This window comes from Osmia lignaria, chromosome 4 (assembly GCF_051020975.1).
Source record: "Osmia lignaria lignaria isolate PbOS001 chromosome 4, iyOsmLign1, whole genome shotgun sequence".
In the NCBI taxonomy this organism is placed as follows: Eukaryota; Metazoa; Arthropoda; class Insecta; order Hymenoptera; family Megachilidae; genus Osmia; species Osmia lignaria.
Window position 1 is genome coordinate 8,458,603 of NC_135035.1, and position 15,222 is coordinate 8,473,824.

Consider the following 15,222-nt stretch of genomic DNA (forward strand, 5'->3'; position numbering starts at 1 on the left):
CTGAAAGGAATTAATTAAACTCAGCAAGTAGTTCGTTAAACTAGTTCAACAAACATTCGTGTATTTTTGATAAGATTTACCTGCACCCTGCGCGAGCAGCTGTTGGGTGCTGTTCGTGGTAGATGAATCTAGGGCTCTGGCCGCAGCTTCCGGTTCCGGGAGCAGCAGCTGGCAAGGTAGAGCCATCGCCATCAAGCTATGCTGATAAACCAATGCCGACAGCGAGCTGAAAACTGGTTCGTTCGCGCAACCCTTTAACCTGACACCTCTGGAGGTAGGTTCGATCAAGAAATGCCTGACCAACTCGCTGGACGGGTCTCTGGGACTGCTCGGTGCACCTGGAGGTGGAGTTGCTACCTTCAAAGCGAGTCCAAAGGCACCTGGGAAGGAGTTGCTGTCTCTGACAACGAACGTTCCAGGTGCTGCATCCTTCAGCATTGAGATGGCTGCAAATGAAGAAAAATAATTAAAGGGATCCCACTATTTCTCTCGATTTTAAATAGAACACACTTACCTTGCTCTCGAGATATGTTTGGCTTGTACCAGATCCTGCTGGTGTCGCGCACAAATTTAACGTTCGCATCGGCCACTTCCTGGGGCTCGGTGTTCGAATGAACGCTGGACCGTCTCGAACCATAATACTGGACCTGTGGAGACGATTGGCCACCGCTGTTAATGGAGGTGTACGATGTGGCACTCTGAAATATTTTCAATAAATTCCATTCGTCTAATAGAATTTTCATTTCATTTTATATCGCATAAATACCTTGGGACTCTGCGAGAACTCGATGTGAGTCGGAGTACCAGGGCTGCGTGAGACAACTTGAGACTGCATCGTCGACTCGTTTATCGGAGAAACAGATCGGTCCTTGCTGCAACGAAGCAATCACACGTATCGTTATCCGATGCATTTCGAGCAGGGTTTCGTTTCCGCGTGCAGGCAGACGCGTGTGGTTTTTCACTCAGTGTGTGTGTTTCACGGGTGACTCGTGCAAAGTGGTGTACGTCGTGAAAAAACATCGGAAATGCAACACATATAAAAGTCCTAGGACCTTCCTTGGATTTTCATGAAATTTTAATAGATACCCTATGACTTTTATATGGAAGTGTGTAAATAGGAATTAAAGGAACAGGATACATCGACGGAGGAAGCACAAACAGTACAAAGTATGAATCAGCCGTAATTTACAACTTCTTTTATGCCTTGATACGAATGCACGATTCACAAACAAATACACACACGTATGTAAACGTAAAAAAAATTGTTGTCGAGCAGGTGACGGTGCATATATTACTTTTAATATCATATTGTTAATTAGCGATGTTGATTTCTTGCTGCAGTTAAAGATTTGCTGGGGACCATTAATTATATTCATCGATATATGATTATTGATACGTGTCGTTTGTATTTCCTGCAATTTGCTTTCAAGGTGATACACGATGCAAAAAGCTCGAGCTTTTGTTAGTTCAACAGGTGCAATACACACACGACGAGTGTCCTCGGCTTCTCGTTTTTAATTATACTGCTGCAAATTGATTGCAATTGCATCGTACTTAATTATCCTTCTAAGTAATAGATATGAATTGGTAATTTAGAAAAAAAATTTTAGCAGCTTGCGTAGAACTAGTAAGTGGTAAATTAATTTGATTAATTTCCTAGTATGATGCAGTTGCAACGAAAAGTGTTCTAATACACACGGTTAGTGTCACGACATAAAACATTCAAAAGGCATCCTCGAGATCGATGCGTTTCCGTCATTCAGAAAGCGCAAATCATCTTTTGTTTTCCAGCGCTCTCAAATAATATATTACCTATAGTCGAACGACGCCGATTGGTTAGTGAGCGGCCATCGTTTGTTATGCGTTTGTTTAAGTGGCCCGCTTGCCGGGAAACTCAATCGTCTAGAATCACGAATATCAGTCTGTCATAATCATGGAAGTAATGTTTCATAAAACGCGGGAAAATTATTTGATGCCTATGTAAACCTTCATTTGAAATCGTTTAACTTTATGGAGGATCTTGATTGAGCATAGTAGATAAGGGGTAATTTTAATGCTTCCATCGATGTGTAATCTTATCGCTGAATTAGGGATCGCAATTTATTTATTGATTCAAGCTAATTAAAGGATAAAACGCGTTAATTTTAAAGGGTTTAATTCACGGAAAAATAAACTGAACAGCTTAAAGCTTAACACTTTGATGATCGCGTATGTTATGGAATGTTACATTCCCCTTTATATCTAGAGAGAAGATAATTAATAGGATCATATTTACAATTTTTATTTAATGTATGTTGCAAAGAAAGCTAATTTTCATAGAATGAAACCACCAAAGTGTTAAATTTCAAATGTCAAACTTTTCGAATCTTTCTCCAGGTAATTAAACTCAAACGTGTAATCAACAAAATATATTAACATAAATAAAAAAAATAAAATTGCAGCCTACCTCTGTGTTGTCGGACTCTTGGGTGGAAGTCCCGTCTCCTTCGAGACTTCTCTTCGTTCTTCGATGTAGATCGTTCGTTCGCTAGCGTAATTCCCGACATTATTATTATTGTTCCCGGCTGTCTCGACGTTGTTCACATTGTTATTATTGTTATTCACGTTGTAACTAGTGTTGGAAGTGGAGTAAGCACGATCAGCCGCGAACGTCACCGTCGGTGATGAATTGTTGACGTACGGTGTTCGAGGATGCACCGGAAACGCTGGGGTCTGAGGCCTCGAGGCGTTGCTGACCACTGCACTTCCGGGACTGACGCTCCTCTCGGTCCACGATGACGCTGAGTCATTGTGCGACTGCGAATTTTCATGGATTTTCAATTCTTGTTTCAAGCGAACGTTGAATAACGTTGCTCTTTATGTTTTTGGCTCAAGCGAAAGTATGTACATGTAAACTGATGAAATTTTTATGAATAAATATAGCGTGGTTTTCTACACCACGCTATACTTTTTCATGTGCTAATTTATCAACAAAAATCTATCTTTCTATTTTTTTTGTACAATCTGAATGCACAGGCACGAGAATGAATAAAACTAGCGTGCAAGTTGAACTATCGTATACGACGAGGATACTCGCGGGAAGAGGGTGGACAAACCTGGGTGCAATTCTGCCATGCTTTGGGCGACTGGTTAGGGGAGCAATTAGTGATGGTGTTAGCAACGTTGTTGCTCGCAGTTGCCGCAGTTGCCGCAGTTGCTGCGCTGTTGCTTGGAGAGTGATGATCGTTCACGGTCTTGTTAGTCACGGATGAGGACGAGCGAACAGGCGAAATTTCGGCCAGTGATTGAATGAGGCTCACGAGAGGATCAGCGTTGTTTTGACCGCTCGATTGCTGATCGACGACCGCCAGCAATCCCGCGTCCACGTGATCCACGCTCCTATCGTTGCTGGTCATTGTGGTGCGATCGTAGCTCTGATAAGCGATCACTCTGTTCCGCGATTCCGGTCGCGAACTTCTCGCGAAATCCTGTTTCTGATCCGTGTGATTGCCGATACTGTTGCCGGTTGCTAGCTGTTGCTGTTGCTGACGATGTTCGCGCAACAGAGCGTCAGCTCGAATAAAACTGTCGCTTCGAGATTCTGGCCTTGGTGGTTGCGGCTTGTCCGTGCTAACGAACGTTGCTTGTTGCTGCATTGCTAATCCTAAGGGTTGTGTGCTTGCTAAGCCTGAGCGGGGGGATGTCGGAGGGCTCTGAAAAGCAAGCCAAGCGCTTCATGCTAAAGGGAGCTAGGTATATTAACCCTCGTGTAAACCGCGCGGTCCTATGAGGGTTAATCCTTTCCTTGCTGCCATCACGGTATTTATATAAATCATAATTCGTCGTTAGTTAATTATTAATCGTATTAATTTTTAGTCAGCAGTGCTATCATTTTTTAAACTCAATCTAATGGACAAATTTAGCAATTTTCTCAGTGCAATAATAAAGGTGGGCAGAAGAAAGGTATAAGCTGTTCTAGTGGCTACAGGGACGTGAAACTTATCCCTTTTTGTGGTCACTACGATCTAAGGGGCCGTTTCTTGCTGTTTAGGATCTAACTGTAGGGGCATAACCATAAAACACGGCACCGCAGCAGTCGCTCTTACAATCGCTATCTACGGCCAACTAAATTGTAGCGTTCGTGCTTCCGCCGTTTCATCAGCGCAAGCGTAGAATCGATCGTGCCGCCGCGCCGTTTCGAATTTATTATCCTTATTATCGATAATTATTTTAAGCAGTCCGACGCTTAAAGTAACAGGCTCCGATGCGCTTCTTGCCGCGGTAACGACTTAATAAATATTTATCCGATAATCGACCGACACCGTTGTGTTTCGTTGCTTCAAATTACTATGAACATCTCTAAAGACTCTCGCGAATACGATCGATTCCAAGCGTGCAGCTCTTTAACAGCAAACCGTTTCTGCTTGCGTAAAACGTAAGTACTTCCTCGTTTACCTGGCTGTCGCTGTATTTGCGGTATTCGTACGCCCGTTTCACCGACATGAAAGGACGCTCGTTCACGCTCTCCGCTCGAGGTCTCCCCAAAGTACCGGTTCCGGCGGTTCCGTTGTACTTCCGGCTGCTGGATCGCTGCGGAAGCAGAGGGCTGGCTGGCGCCGATGTGTAGGGAGTCGGTCGCGTTTGCGTCTAAATTTTCATTTTAATTATCACATTCATTATCCGATCCCTCAAACGAGAAGCTGAATTCGCAGGGTTGTTCCTCACCTGTCCGGAAGTGGAATTGACAGCCCACCCGTCGTCGTCGTCGTCGAGGACAGCCGAGTCGCTTGCATATCCATCGTGCCTAAGTCTGTTTCTCTGCAAGCTCCTCAATTCGCCGATCACCCGATTTCCGGTCTCCTGTCGCCAAAGTTTTCCCGGGTTCCTTTCGTCCCTCCTCGCGGCCAGTTTCAATTGCTGCTGTCTCAGCCAGGATAATCTGCCAACAGCAGGAAGAGGAAAGTGAAACTTGGCCACTTTGCCAGGGAACTTTCTCAATCGTCGACTTGTTCGATGAAAGGAATCCGCGACGAGAACTTTAAAATGATCAAATTCGATCTTTTCGCATAGAAAGACAAAAGTTTCTTGAAAGGATGCGCAGGATGTTTCTGTCACCTGTCGCGGATTACGATCTCCGTTACCGCGGCTGCAGCTGTTTTCATCCTGTAAATCGTGATTTCTCGCCTACGGTCGGCTCGAGTTACTCGCGGAGCAGATGAAAACACGAGAAACCACTTTCTCGATGGAACACGAGACGCGCGAGTCGAGTAACAAAGCCTCGTTAGAAACGGCCACGAGAGCGAGCCGGGTCCCCGTCACGGTTCCAGTCGGAAGATTGCCGGAACCAGGACCTCCTACCACGATAGATCCTGGATAATTACATCCTGATCGATGAGATCGCCCCAGGCCATCGATTTCATGCCTGTCTTTCGATCTCGCATTTGCCGCTCGTAATAAATGGATCGTACGCAAACCGATCGACTCTCTCGCTGTTGCTCGTTCGATTTTCTTTACGACTAGCGAAATTTATACTTTGCTTTAACGGGGCTTGCCACACCCTTGCGAACATCGTAAAATGCCTCGTCCTGTATTATACGAAACCATAGATGGTCGAGAAAGATCAAAATATCGGGTCATTACATTCCTCGTGGCCAATTCTGAAATTTCGACACAATTAAACTTCTCAGTGTCTGAAATAGCTCTCGGAATACCAAAAAAAAGGTATGAAATTCGTGAAAAAGTGGAGCTCCTTTGTATTTCTGAATGGCTCCTTGAAAGAGTTTCTCGAATAGAATTTTCCTTGATGGAACAGGAGAGCGTAATAATCGCGTTTTCACCAAGAGCCTTCGCATTTTCCACTCGTGAATTTTTGACCGACTGAAAAAAAAGATCTTTTTCGGAATAATAGGACGGCTGGAAAGGGACAAGCTATTCGTCCAGGATCTTCCAGGAAATAAAAGCTCGCGGAGGAAAATTGTACAAGTCTTTACGAGCTACTGTTCCGCTCTTACTTCAACCTCCGAACGACTTCCGTATCCGAGTGACTTTTGCTGCGGACCCACGGGGATACCGCGAGAATAGAAAAATTGTCGGCGAAAAGGAACACACTTGGAAGAACAGCGGGAAACAAAGAAAACGAGAAACGAAACGCGAACGGGAAGGGTGAAACTTGTGACGGTCGATTTAGCGCGTCTCGCCTGTTCTATATTTATAATTATGTCAGAGGGCGGCCGGAGAAACGGAAATAACTTCCCTCCCTCTTTCTTCTCTGAAAATGTGGATGAAATTCTTTAAATTAGATTAAAATCTGCTATCAGATTGAATACAGAGCGAAAAATTCAAATAAAAATCATTAAATGAAAATAACTGAAGACTAATTTTTAATGTCCTTATAAACCGTGTTCATTAGGGTGTTAATTCTTAAAGTGCAACAAAGATGAGGTGCAATTGTTTCAAGAAGAAACAGCCTTCCCTGTGGAAGGATACTGAGACAGATAAGTGCAAGAGAACCTGAAAACCAAGATCGGGACGAGAAACGAACGGTGAAGCCCCGAATGGAGAATTTCTTTGCGTCTGAGAAAGCAGACCTGCCAAACGTCTGTCGACCTCTTCGACCATAAACGTCGCCTGTTTCTCCATCGTAGCGGACCACGGTTCTTCATAAATATCCAGGCGAAACTTGCGGTTTCGCAGGCTGAACTCGGCTCGGCTCGGCTTCAAGAAGGGACGTTTATTTTCACGGGTTTCGTGGCTCGAACGACTCGATACACAAAACGGGACATATTTCACGTCCGACTGGTTCGACGAACTCCGTTTTACGGACTCGTTAAACCTGGATACCACGGCTTTCTCTCGTATTCGGATAAGATTTCGACCGCGAAAATCGTCGTACAGCTTGACCGACCGAATTACGACCGAATGGACTTTCATGGTGACAGAATTCCCTTTGACAATTCAGAGAAGAGAGAATTGTTATTGAAAGTCGTTCAATGGTCTTTTGAAAAATCAAAGCAATCATTCTTTACGGTCGTGCTGGAACGAATAAATTTACGTTCGCCGAAGCAAACGGGAGGAATAACAAATTGTCGCGTCGACAACAGGATTCTGTCCTCGATGTACACCCGCAAAACCACGAAACTCGTATTTCATAACGCGATACCAACCGTCCGTCTACGAGCGCGATGACTTTTCTCTTTCCACTAGCCTCCGACTGACAATGACTCACGATGACCGCGTTCGCCATTCCTGGCAGAAATACGAGGACCAGCCTCGTAATCTCGTCCGCCTATGGGTAGACAATTTATTAATTGTCCCCCGACGGGCTTTGATAATTCCATCCTCGTCGCTCTTTCAACGGTTAACACGATTCTGTCCTTTTTCCAGCGACTCTTTTGCGGCGCCCGTTTCGGCGAGGCGCGTTACGAAACACCTTGTCGACCAACGTCTGGAAGCTCTGCCAGATGAATGGCCCACTTGCCGTCACGATTTCCACGGCAAGTTCCGTGGAAAGCGCCTAATCTTCTCGTTTCACAATATATATCGAGCGTGACGAAACGCTTTTCGACCGGCGACGCGTTACGTATTATTAGACGGTCCGAGCATTTAATTACGGGATTTCTTACGGCGAACGTGGATGGGAATCTTGCCAGGAAAAGGGCCTTCCGTAAGCGGTCCGCAGGTGAGATTATATATAGGATGGCGGTGATGCGAATTGTGTTTGGAATATTTGCTTTTCATGGTTTTGGAACAAAGGTGGCAATATGGTGGGGATGGTATTGTGGGCGCTGAGTAATGGGAGAGCTGGGTATTAGGGGTATTGAGCCTAGGGAATATGAGACCTTGGGAATACTGAGTACTGGAGGTATTGGTATTAGACCTTAGGAGTGTCGGGTACTCCGGGTATTACTCCCTGGTAGTATCGAGTACTCTGGGAAATCAGATATTAAAATATAAAACATTTCCAAAACCCACTCACCCATCGACGTGATCCGAATTGCCCTTGGTCGGTCCATTAGCGAATTCCGGCGGAGGATCCGGAGTGTTAGGGCTGAGAGGACTGATGGGTCTCCTCGAATTCTCTCCGAGGATATCCTCAAAGTCCACCATGGGCGCGGTGCCTCGTACAGAAGCTTTCCTGACCAACGAAGGCGACGAAAGCTTCTGATGTTTGATCATGTCCGAAGTGGCACCGTACGAAAACGGTTGACTCGTCTGTCTGGCGTGATAGGGAATGTCTTCGTCGATATAATCGATATTGCCAGGCGGCGAGAACGAGTCTGTGTGCTTTCTATACGAATCGGTGGACGATTCGGAGATTTTTCGATCCGGCGACACTCGATAATCGAACTCCTCTCTTCGATGCTCGATCTTATTCGGTTCACGGTACTCGTTCTTTAAAGTACTATAACTGCTGCTCGAGTTATACGGGGGACTCGATTCTTTTCCGGCGCTGTAACTTCTGTAAGAATCTTTCAACGTAGAGTACGTCGATGGCGAATGGCTGCTCGTGTGACTACTGTAACCACGGCTCTCTTGAATGTACATCTTCTCGTTTCTTTCTCTTCTGTACTCCTCGCTTGGAGGATCCGGCATCGACTAAGAAAATATTCAGAAATTTTTTGTTACCTTTAAAATTATAATAATTCTGCAAGAAAGACATTAAAATTCCTTGAGCTAACGTTGAAACGAATAAAACTTACCTCAACAGTAAGCATCATATCATGAAGAAGTTTATCGAGATCACCATGAGCCTGGTTATCCGGTTCTGGCTCGGGTGGACTAGGTCTCTGTGGTGGAGCACTGCTGATGCCGCTGTCCATGGAAACTGTCAATGGTGAGCCACGGGCACCACCAGCAGCACCCTGGTGTACCACAGCGTACAAGGATCCATCTATGGGACCGCAAGTGTAACCCAATCCACGAGGTGACGTCTGAACAGAGGAACTCGAAGGTGGCGGTGGTGATAATGGTGTTTCCCGTCCTTCTGAAGAAAAATTCCACCGTCAGATTAAGTTTCTTACTTGCACAACCACACGATTCTTAAACGGTTACAAGCAAACGAATTTTGAAAAATTCCCAACATTCGATGCCTCATCCTCGGTCCTGAGTTTACTGTAACAAAGTTGTTCGCGCGCGATCGACGCCCGAGAACAAAAGATCGTCTCGTTAAGTGAGGAAGAATCGGTTGTAAATCGTTTACCCGATAAAACGGCACGGACTAATTGCAACGAAAGGTTCAAGAACCGTCGGTCGTTCGTTCTTCTTCCAGAACGTCGCGCCAATTTAACGCTACTCCACGTCCTCGCGTCACGCTAGAATAATTCGCGTGTTCTGTTCACTGACGTAACATCGTTGCGGTAGGTTGCCGAGATATCGGGTAAAGTCGAAGTTCACGCTGGCTAATGGAAGCGGAACGAGGCAATCCGTGGCTTTCCCTTGGATTTCCAGAAATCCCTGTCACGTAACGCGACAGCCATCTTGCTGCTTTCCGAGAATGTCCTCCGTGTCGAAGCTTGGCAAAAATACGTCTTGCAGGAGGTCGTGATCGAAATTCCAACTAAGGTTCAAAGAGGATAGATCGTCATCTCCGGTGATATCCAACGGAGTATCAGCAGGTAATCGATAGGGAACAGTATTTTTACGATCTTCGATGAATGAAAGATGAAAGCGAACAGACACGTAAGATTATGGAAATTGGATATCATAAAAACCTTTCCTTCGTATCTCTTTGCATTCCTTTGCCATATGATACGAATTCAGAATAATTATTACTTGAGATGAAAATAGTGAAACGTTATTTTGCATTCAGAATCTTTTCACTGCAGTTTGATATTTTCTATATTCTATGGAATAGTCTGGCAAGAAAAGTGCACTCATAAAAGAGTTGTAAAACCGTCAGTACTTATAGACGTGCCATTAGCCTCGAGTAGGTAGTCTCGCCAATGATTTTCTCTGTACGAGAGTTGGAATTTTTTAAGCGTAGCTGCATAGTTGTGAACATTTTTGGTAAGGATTCTGACCACGATAAAAATAAATGCGAAACCATTACATAGATTATCGAATCATCGTTTTTGGTATCAGAAGGAGAATACGCAGCGTGGGTTTTGTACTTGATGAATAACAATAATCAAATATTCTGATCACGGAATGATTAATAATTCAAAGACAACTATATTTCATCTCCACCTCGCAATTTTATATCACAAATTAAATTCCAAGATCCTACCTCCTCCATCTCCTCATCAAAGTATACCGAGTCTCGAACCACTCAAATTTCTTTAAAAAACGGAATTGATGATTCCCTCGGCAGAACGTCTTCTCATCACTTTCCCAGATTAAATCTCCGAGCAGTTCAATCCATCTCCTCGTTCCGATCTTAAAAAACGACTAAAAAGGATCACACCCTTTTAACCAACATTGAACCGGAAGATTCGAAAAAGGACACCATGTAGAAAACCCTCGAAGAAGGGATCTCATCTGAATTCAATCCGTGCCAGTGCTATCGCGACGACGAATCGCTTCAGGTATAAATCATTTTTTTATTCGATCGCCGATATATTATATTCGCGAGGGCAGCCTGTTCCTCAATGACGGCCGATCTACCTTGGATCGATGGCAGATGGAACGCATTTAACACCCGCGCGAATGCGAAACACTCGAGTACCGCGAACGAGCAGCCTGTTGCTGTTGCTCGTCGATCGAGATCAGAGGATTATTGCACTCGTCTGCCAGTAACCAGCTCTTTAAGAACTGGAGTAACATCTACACTCCCTTTCATAAGTCATGTAAGCCCTTACCATTTTGAAATAAATCTTATAAAGTACAGTATACCATGGTTGTATTGATTCTAGTAAAAAAATCTTCCTGTATTTCCTTGGCAAAAGAAAATTCTTGCAATTTTTTTCAACGCCTGAGGTGGATTTTATCGTGCGTTGGAAACGTTCGAAAACACAACTGCGCAATATATCCAGGGAATATTTGCAAACCGCGATAAGCGACTGTTACAATAAGGATACACCTTTATCGGAGTGTCTTTACTTGGGGAATAAATATGAATCGCAGTTGCGATAAAACCGTTTGTCAGCTATGTTTTTAATAATACAAAAGGAACTCTTGTTCTGTTGACAAAAGGATGGTATTTTTGGTAGGTGGTCTCAACTTGTCCATTGCCAAAGTGGAAAAGGCCACATGTAGTCAGACATACTGATAAAACTTGACAGAAGTTATTCACGATATCAAAATAAAATTAATTCTACAATTTTTTGTTAAAACCATTTGTGAATCAAATTTTTCCAAGAAAAAAAAAATTATTATCAACGATTATACAAAATAGTGAGTAATATACTTCTAATTAATCAGTGGAGTGTGATAAATTTTTAACGTATCAAAGTTACATATAAGAACAATATTGCTAATGGAATAACTTGATAATAATGACTAATCAATGATTAATCCGCTTATATTATCAATTCAAGCTAAGTTAAATACTTCCTTTTTAAATTATTTATTAAAATTATAGTGCCATTAATGACGCGCTAAAGAAGACCACCCTGAAGTTTTTCGAAGAACCGAATTTAACTCGAGGGCTAAATTTCGGGGTTTCGGTTGATTCGTTGATGGTTCCCATGGACGTAGCCCGAAGAAAGAATCTTAAAGGAAGGTAATGGTTCCGTATCCCCGAAATTGCGTGTTCGAAGATGTTCGTGCTCTCTCAAAGAACTCCGGCACTAGATTTCTTAGAAGACTTTGTACGTTTTATCGATTGTGTACATCAAGACGATCTACGAGCAGCACTTAACGCGTGCAAGCCGCAGCTGCAATTGCGACTGTTGTAGATTATCCAAAGGATAGCCGTGTGTCGCCTTTGGCCAATGGTCGCTCACGATTCCCGCGGATTTATTGCACCAAATGATACGTCCACGCAACGATTACGTTTCAGCTCGTCTGTTATTGCGACTCGATTCTCGCGGTTTCCTTTTGAAAGCTATGTGCATCGGTGAAAATGCCGATCAGAGCCAAGGACGGAATTGATCGAGTGCCAATTCAGTTCAGAATGACCAGAGAATTTGTTTCGTGCAAAAAGACACGAGTGCAATTGTCAGATGCACATGCACCTATGCACCTAAGAAAAATTAAGTTTCTGAAAATGCATTTTCCTTTGAATCATTTTCTTGTATTTTCTTAATTACTGGCCTATATTAATTATTTAATTTAGAATGAAAATTAATTTTGAATTCGAATTAACGTGACATTTGCAAAATGCATTCTGTCCAAACTTTTGCCAGGCAGTGTACATTTTCCCCGCGCAACGATTTCAACATCCAGCTTCGCCTCGCACTGTTTAATGAACACACACTCGGCGAACGCGCGTATCTTTACGGCAGGAGAGAATATTCAGACGTTCTCCGAAAGTGCCATATTTTGCCGGCTACGAAACACCTTAAACCACCCGATACATTTATGCCCTGGGATTCTTTCTTCCCTCACACCAATTTTCAGGATGTACGCGTATATTAATAAGCGAGCAAAGCAGAGAGGCTGCTGCGCCGAGGTGAATATGGTAATTAGATTCTCGCACGAAGACGTCATCGCTTTAGCCGGTTCTCCCCTTCTTTCTCTCACCCGAAGGTTTCTCCGTTTTCCTCCCTTCTTTTTTCCCCTCCATTCACGTAGTCATGCAGATCACTCTTGAGGCTAGTAAAATTCGCCATTGACCGGCGTTTTGAAAATTTGAAAATGTTTAATTTCTTTAATGGTTTCCCTTTCGAATATTCGCGCACGACCGTCGCTGACCCCCGTTATCTTTGGCAAAGAAGGGAAAGAAGGAGGAACAGCAGAGGTAGAGGAAGAGAAAGGGAGACGTACGGACGAATTACTCGTTTGACGGCCTTATAGAGATTCATGGGACGCCGATGGGAAGTGGGCACCAATCCAGACGGAATATATACCTTCTTCTTTGGGACCGATGACAAAAATGCACAATAAGAGCGGGGGCGTGGTGCCCATGGGCAATTTTGCCTGCTCCTTTTCATTCACCCTTCCTTGCAATACGAAACTCGAAGAACATGTCCCAATAAAAAAAATGGCAAAGAAAAGAAGTATGGTATTATACAACACGTACGATTTCAAAAATAGATATCGTTCGCGTAATCAGAGATAAGATTCGATAACGTCACCTCAGGTCACGAAATTGCAGTCGGTTGCCGGATCGATGATGTTTGCTGGAGAGCGATTTTCACGAAAAATCATCGGTGATTTAGCACGATGAAGTTTCAGCGAGGAGAGAAGAAACGCGTGTTCCGTTCACCGGCAGCACAGAAACGGCACTGTACGTTGCAAATGCTGCACGATGCTGATCAACCACCACTACCAACACCGTCATCGCGATCAGCATCAACCACCACCACCCAACTACGTCACACCATCGTTCACCAGCACCAACGAACGTGCTATCGTCATCATCATCGGAGGCAGGCCTCGTTTCTTCCTACGCAAGAAGCTGTCATGCCGAACTTTTCATCTGCCTCCACACTCGCCGGTGAATAAACACGCGTACACGTTGTCTTTACACACACACACACACACACACACACACACACCGATAGTGTGTAGTGTTGCAAGTGGTACCGATCAAGGAACACGGCCACGCCGAGGCTTCCGTGTAACGATGCTAGTGTCTATCGAGGCGGTTATTGTTAGCTCGTTCCTTCGGACGCTGTTACACGCGTGCGAATTTCAATGCATTTGGCAATCGCTCTGTAACTTTATCATCGCGATGGGAAAATTGAAAATTGCAAATTGCATGACATTGAATTCGAGGACCTCTAGAGTCAAAGGGTTAATTGTATCACTTGAGAAGAAAAGATTATTCAATTTTTTTGTTTTAATCATCTCTTTGTAGGCGGCTCGTGATTTTGTATTCTTTGAGACATCAGCATTCACGTGGTTCATAAGTTCCTGACCTGCGTAAGCGTGTGTGGACTTTCAGGCGTACTTTCGAAGTGGTTTGTACGGGTATTGCGTGTTCACGGAGAGACCCCTCTACTCATACGATTGGCCTCCACTCGCCAGTCCTTCTACGGCAACACTCCGCTTCGCACAAGTCTGCTTCGTCGTTGTCCTCGTCCCGGTCGATCGTTCGAGCCGATATTTTGTGCGTGTACGCACGGGTGTCGTTTCGGCCAAGCCTACGAGAAAACGGTACTCCGTGCCGTGTACCGCCAGCTAAATTCGGTACTTTGCTTTCTGTACCGTGACGACACGATTCGTCTTCGAGATCGCGGCTTGTTAACGCTCGACTTTCCGGAAATGAGAAATGTTAGACGCATGGATTCTGATTCAGTTGACTACCTTGCGTTGTATCCCTTTCAGGAATCAAAAATTCTAAGCACTCAAAAATAAGAATCTTCCCTGACTTAAATTAATCACCCTCCATCCTTGATTATCCCAGTGATCATAGTACGAAATAATTCAGCGTATTCAGAGTAATTATCGTCGAACATTGCCTTACGAAGGCACAATCGTTTCTTTGAGAGCGTGAACCTCGTATCGCGTTACGATACACGCTATTTTAATCGAGATCCGCGTGAATCGTTGTAGAGACCGGTAGCGGCTCGGTGCAAATGAATGGCCGGCAATTAATAATTCATCATCCACCGGCACGATCGGGCCCGTTGAAAGGCCACGCACACGTGTGTACAGGTAAGAACGAGCGTGCATGCTCGCAAAGGACACGTGCCATAACGCGTAATACTCATCTATGCCGGCTGGTACGAGCCACATAATGCGTGCTCGATCGTCACACGCGATGACTACTAATTTTTATCGTGCATTCGTTACAATGTACTTTGTACTGGAATGATTGCATTTGAATTGCAAACGAGATGATTAAATTTCAAACGAAATCCATACGAAATAAGGATAATAATTTTTATTGATATAAAACTACGTTGCTAAGCAAAGGAAAATGATTAGGAATTAAAACGAAGCAGATCGTCGCTTGTCAATTGTGCTCTATCATCTATGATTTGTTATAGATCACGTAACCGATCGTTCAAGTATCAATAAAAGACGCGTGCCGAGAGGTATAAGCAACGTAACATACGTATATGAGTTTCAGGTCGGCGTCAAGTATGCCAGCGTGCATTCACGAGAATAATACGTGACACTCGTAACGATTACTAATCACGTTCGCTGCATACACGTGTACCAGTCTCGGTTGTCGGACAGATCTGTGTTAAATAA

The 15,222-nt window shown here is 44.1% G+C and overlaps 1 protein-coding gene across 17 annotated transcripts in view; it reads right to left on the reverse strand.

Annotated features, from left to right (window-relative positions):
• Positions 1–15,222, reverse strand: part of by (focal adhesion protein tensin) — a 117,612-nt gene that overhangs the window by 1,735 nt on the left and 100,655 nt on the right. For 11 of the 17 annotated variants that reach the window (XM_034322520.2, XM_034322514.2, XM_076688101.1 and 8 more), the window contains 10 exons: positions 8,679–8,962; positions 7,955–8,574; positions 4,705–4,918; positions 4,435–4,626; positions 3,096–3,692; positions 2,447–2,796; positions 1,813–1,902; positions 767–872; positions 515–698; positions 81–446 (listed from right to left, as the gene is read on the reverse strand). In XM_034322520.2, coding sequence (XP_034178411.2) covers positions 81–446; positions 515–698; positions 767–872; positions 1,813–1,902; positions 2,447–2,796; positions 3,096–3,692; positions 4,435–4,626; positions 4,705–4,918; positions 7,955–8,574; positions 8,679–8,962 — 3,003 coding nt within the window. The remainder of the gene's footprint in view (positions 1–80; positions 447–514; positions 699–766; positions 873–1,812; positions 1,903–2,446; positions 2,797–3,095; positions 3,693–4,434; positions 4,627–4,704; positions 4,919–7,954; positions 8,575–8,678; positions 8,963–15,222) is intronic. The other 6 variants (XM_034322516.2, XM_034322515.2, XM_034322525.2 and 3 more) reach the window with 6 other exon arrangements.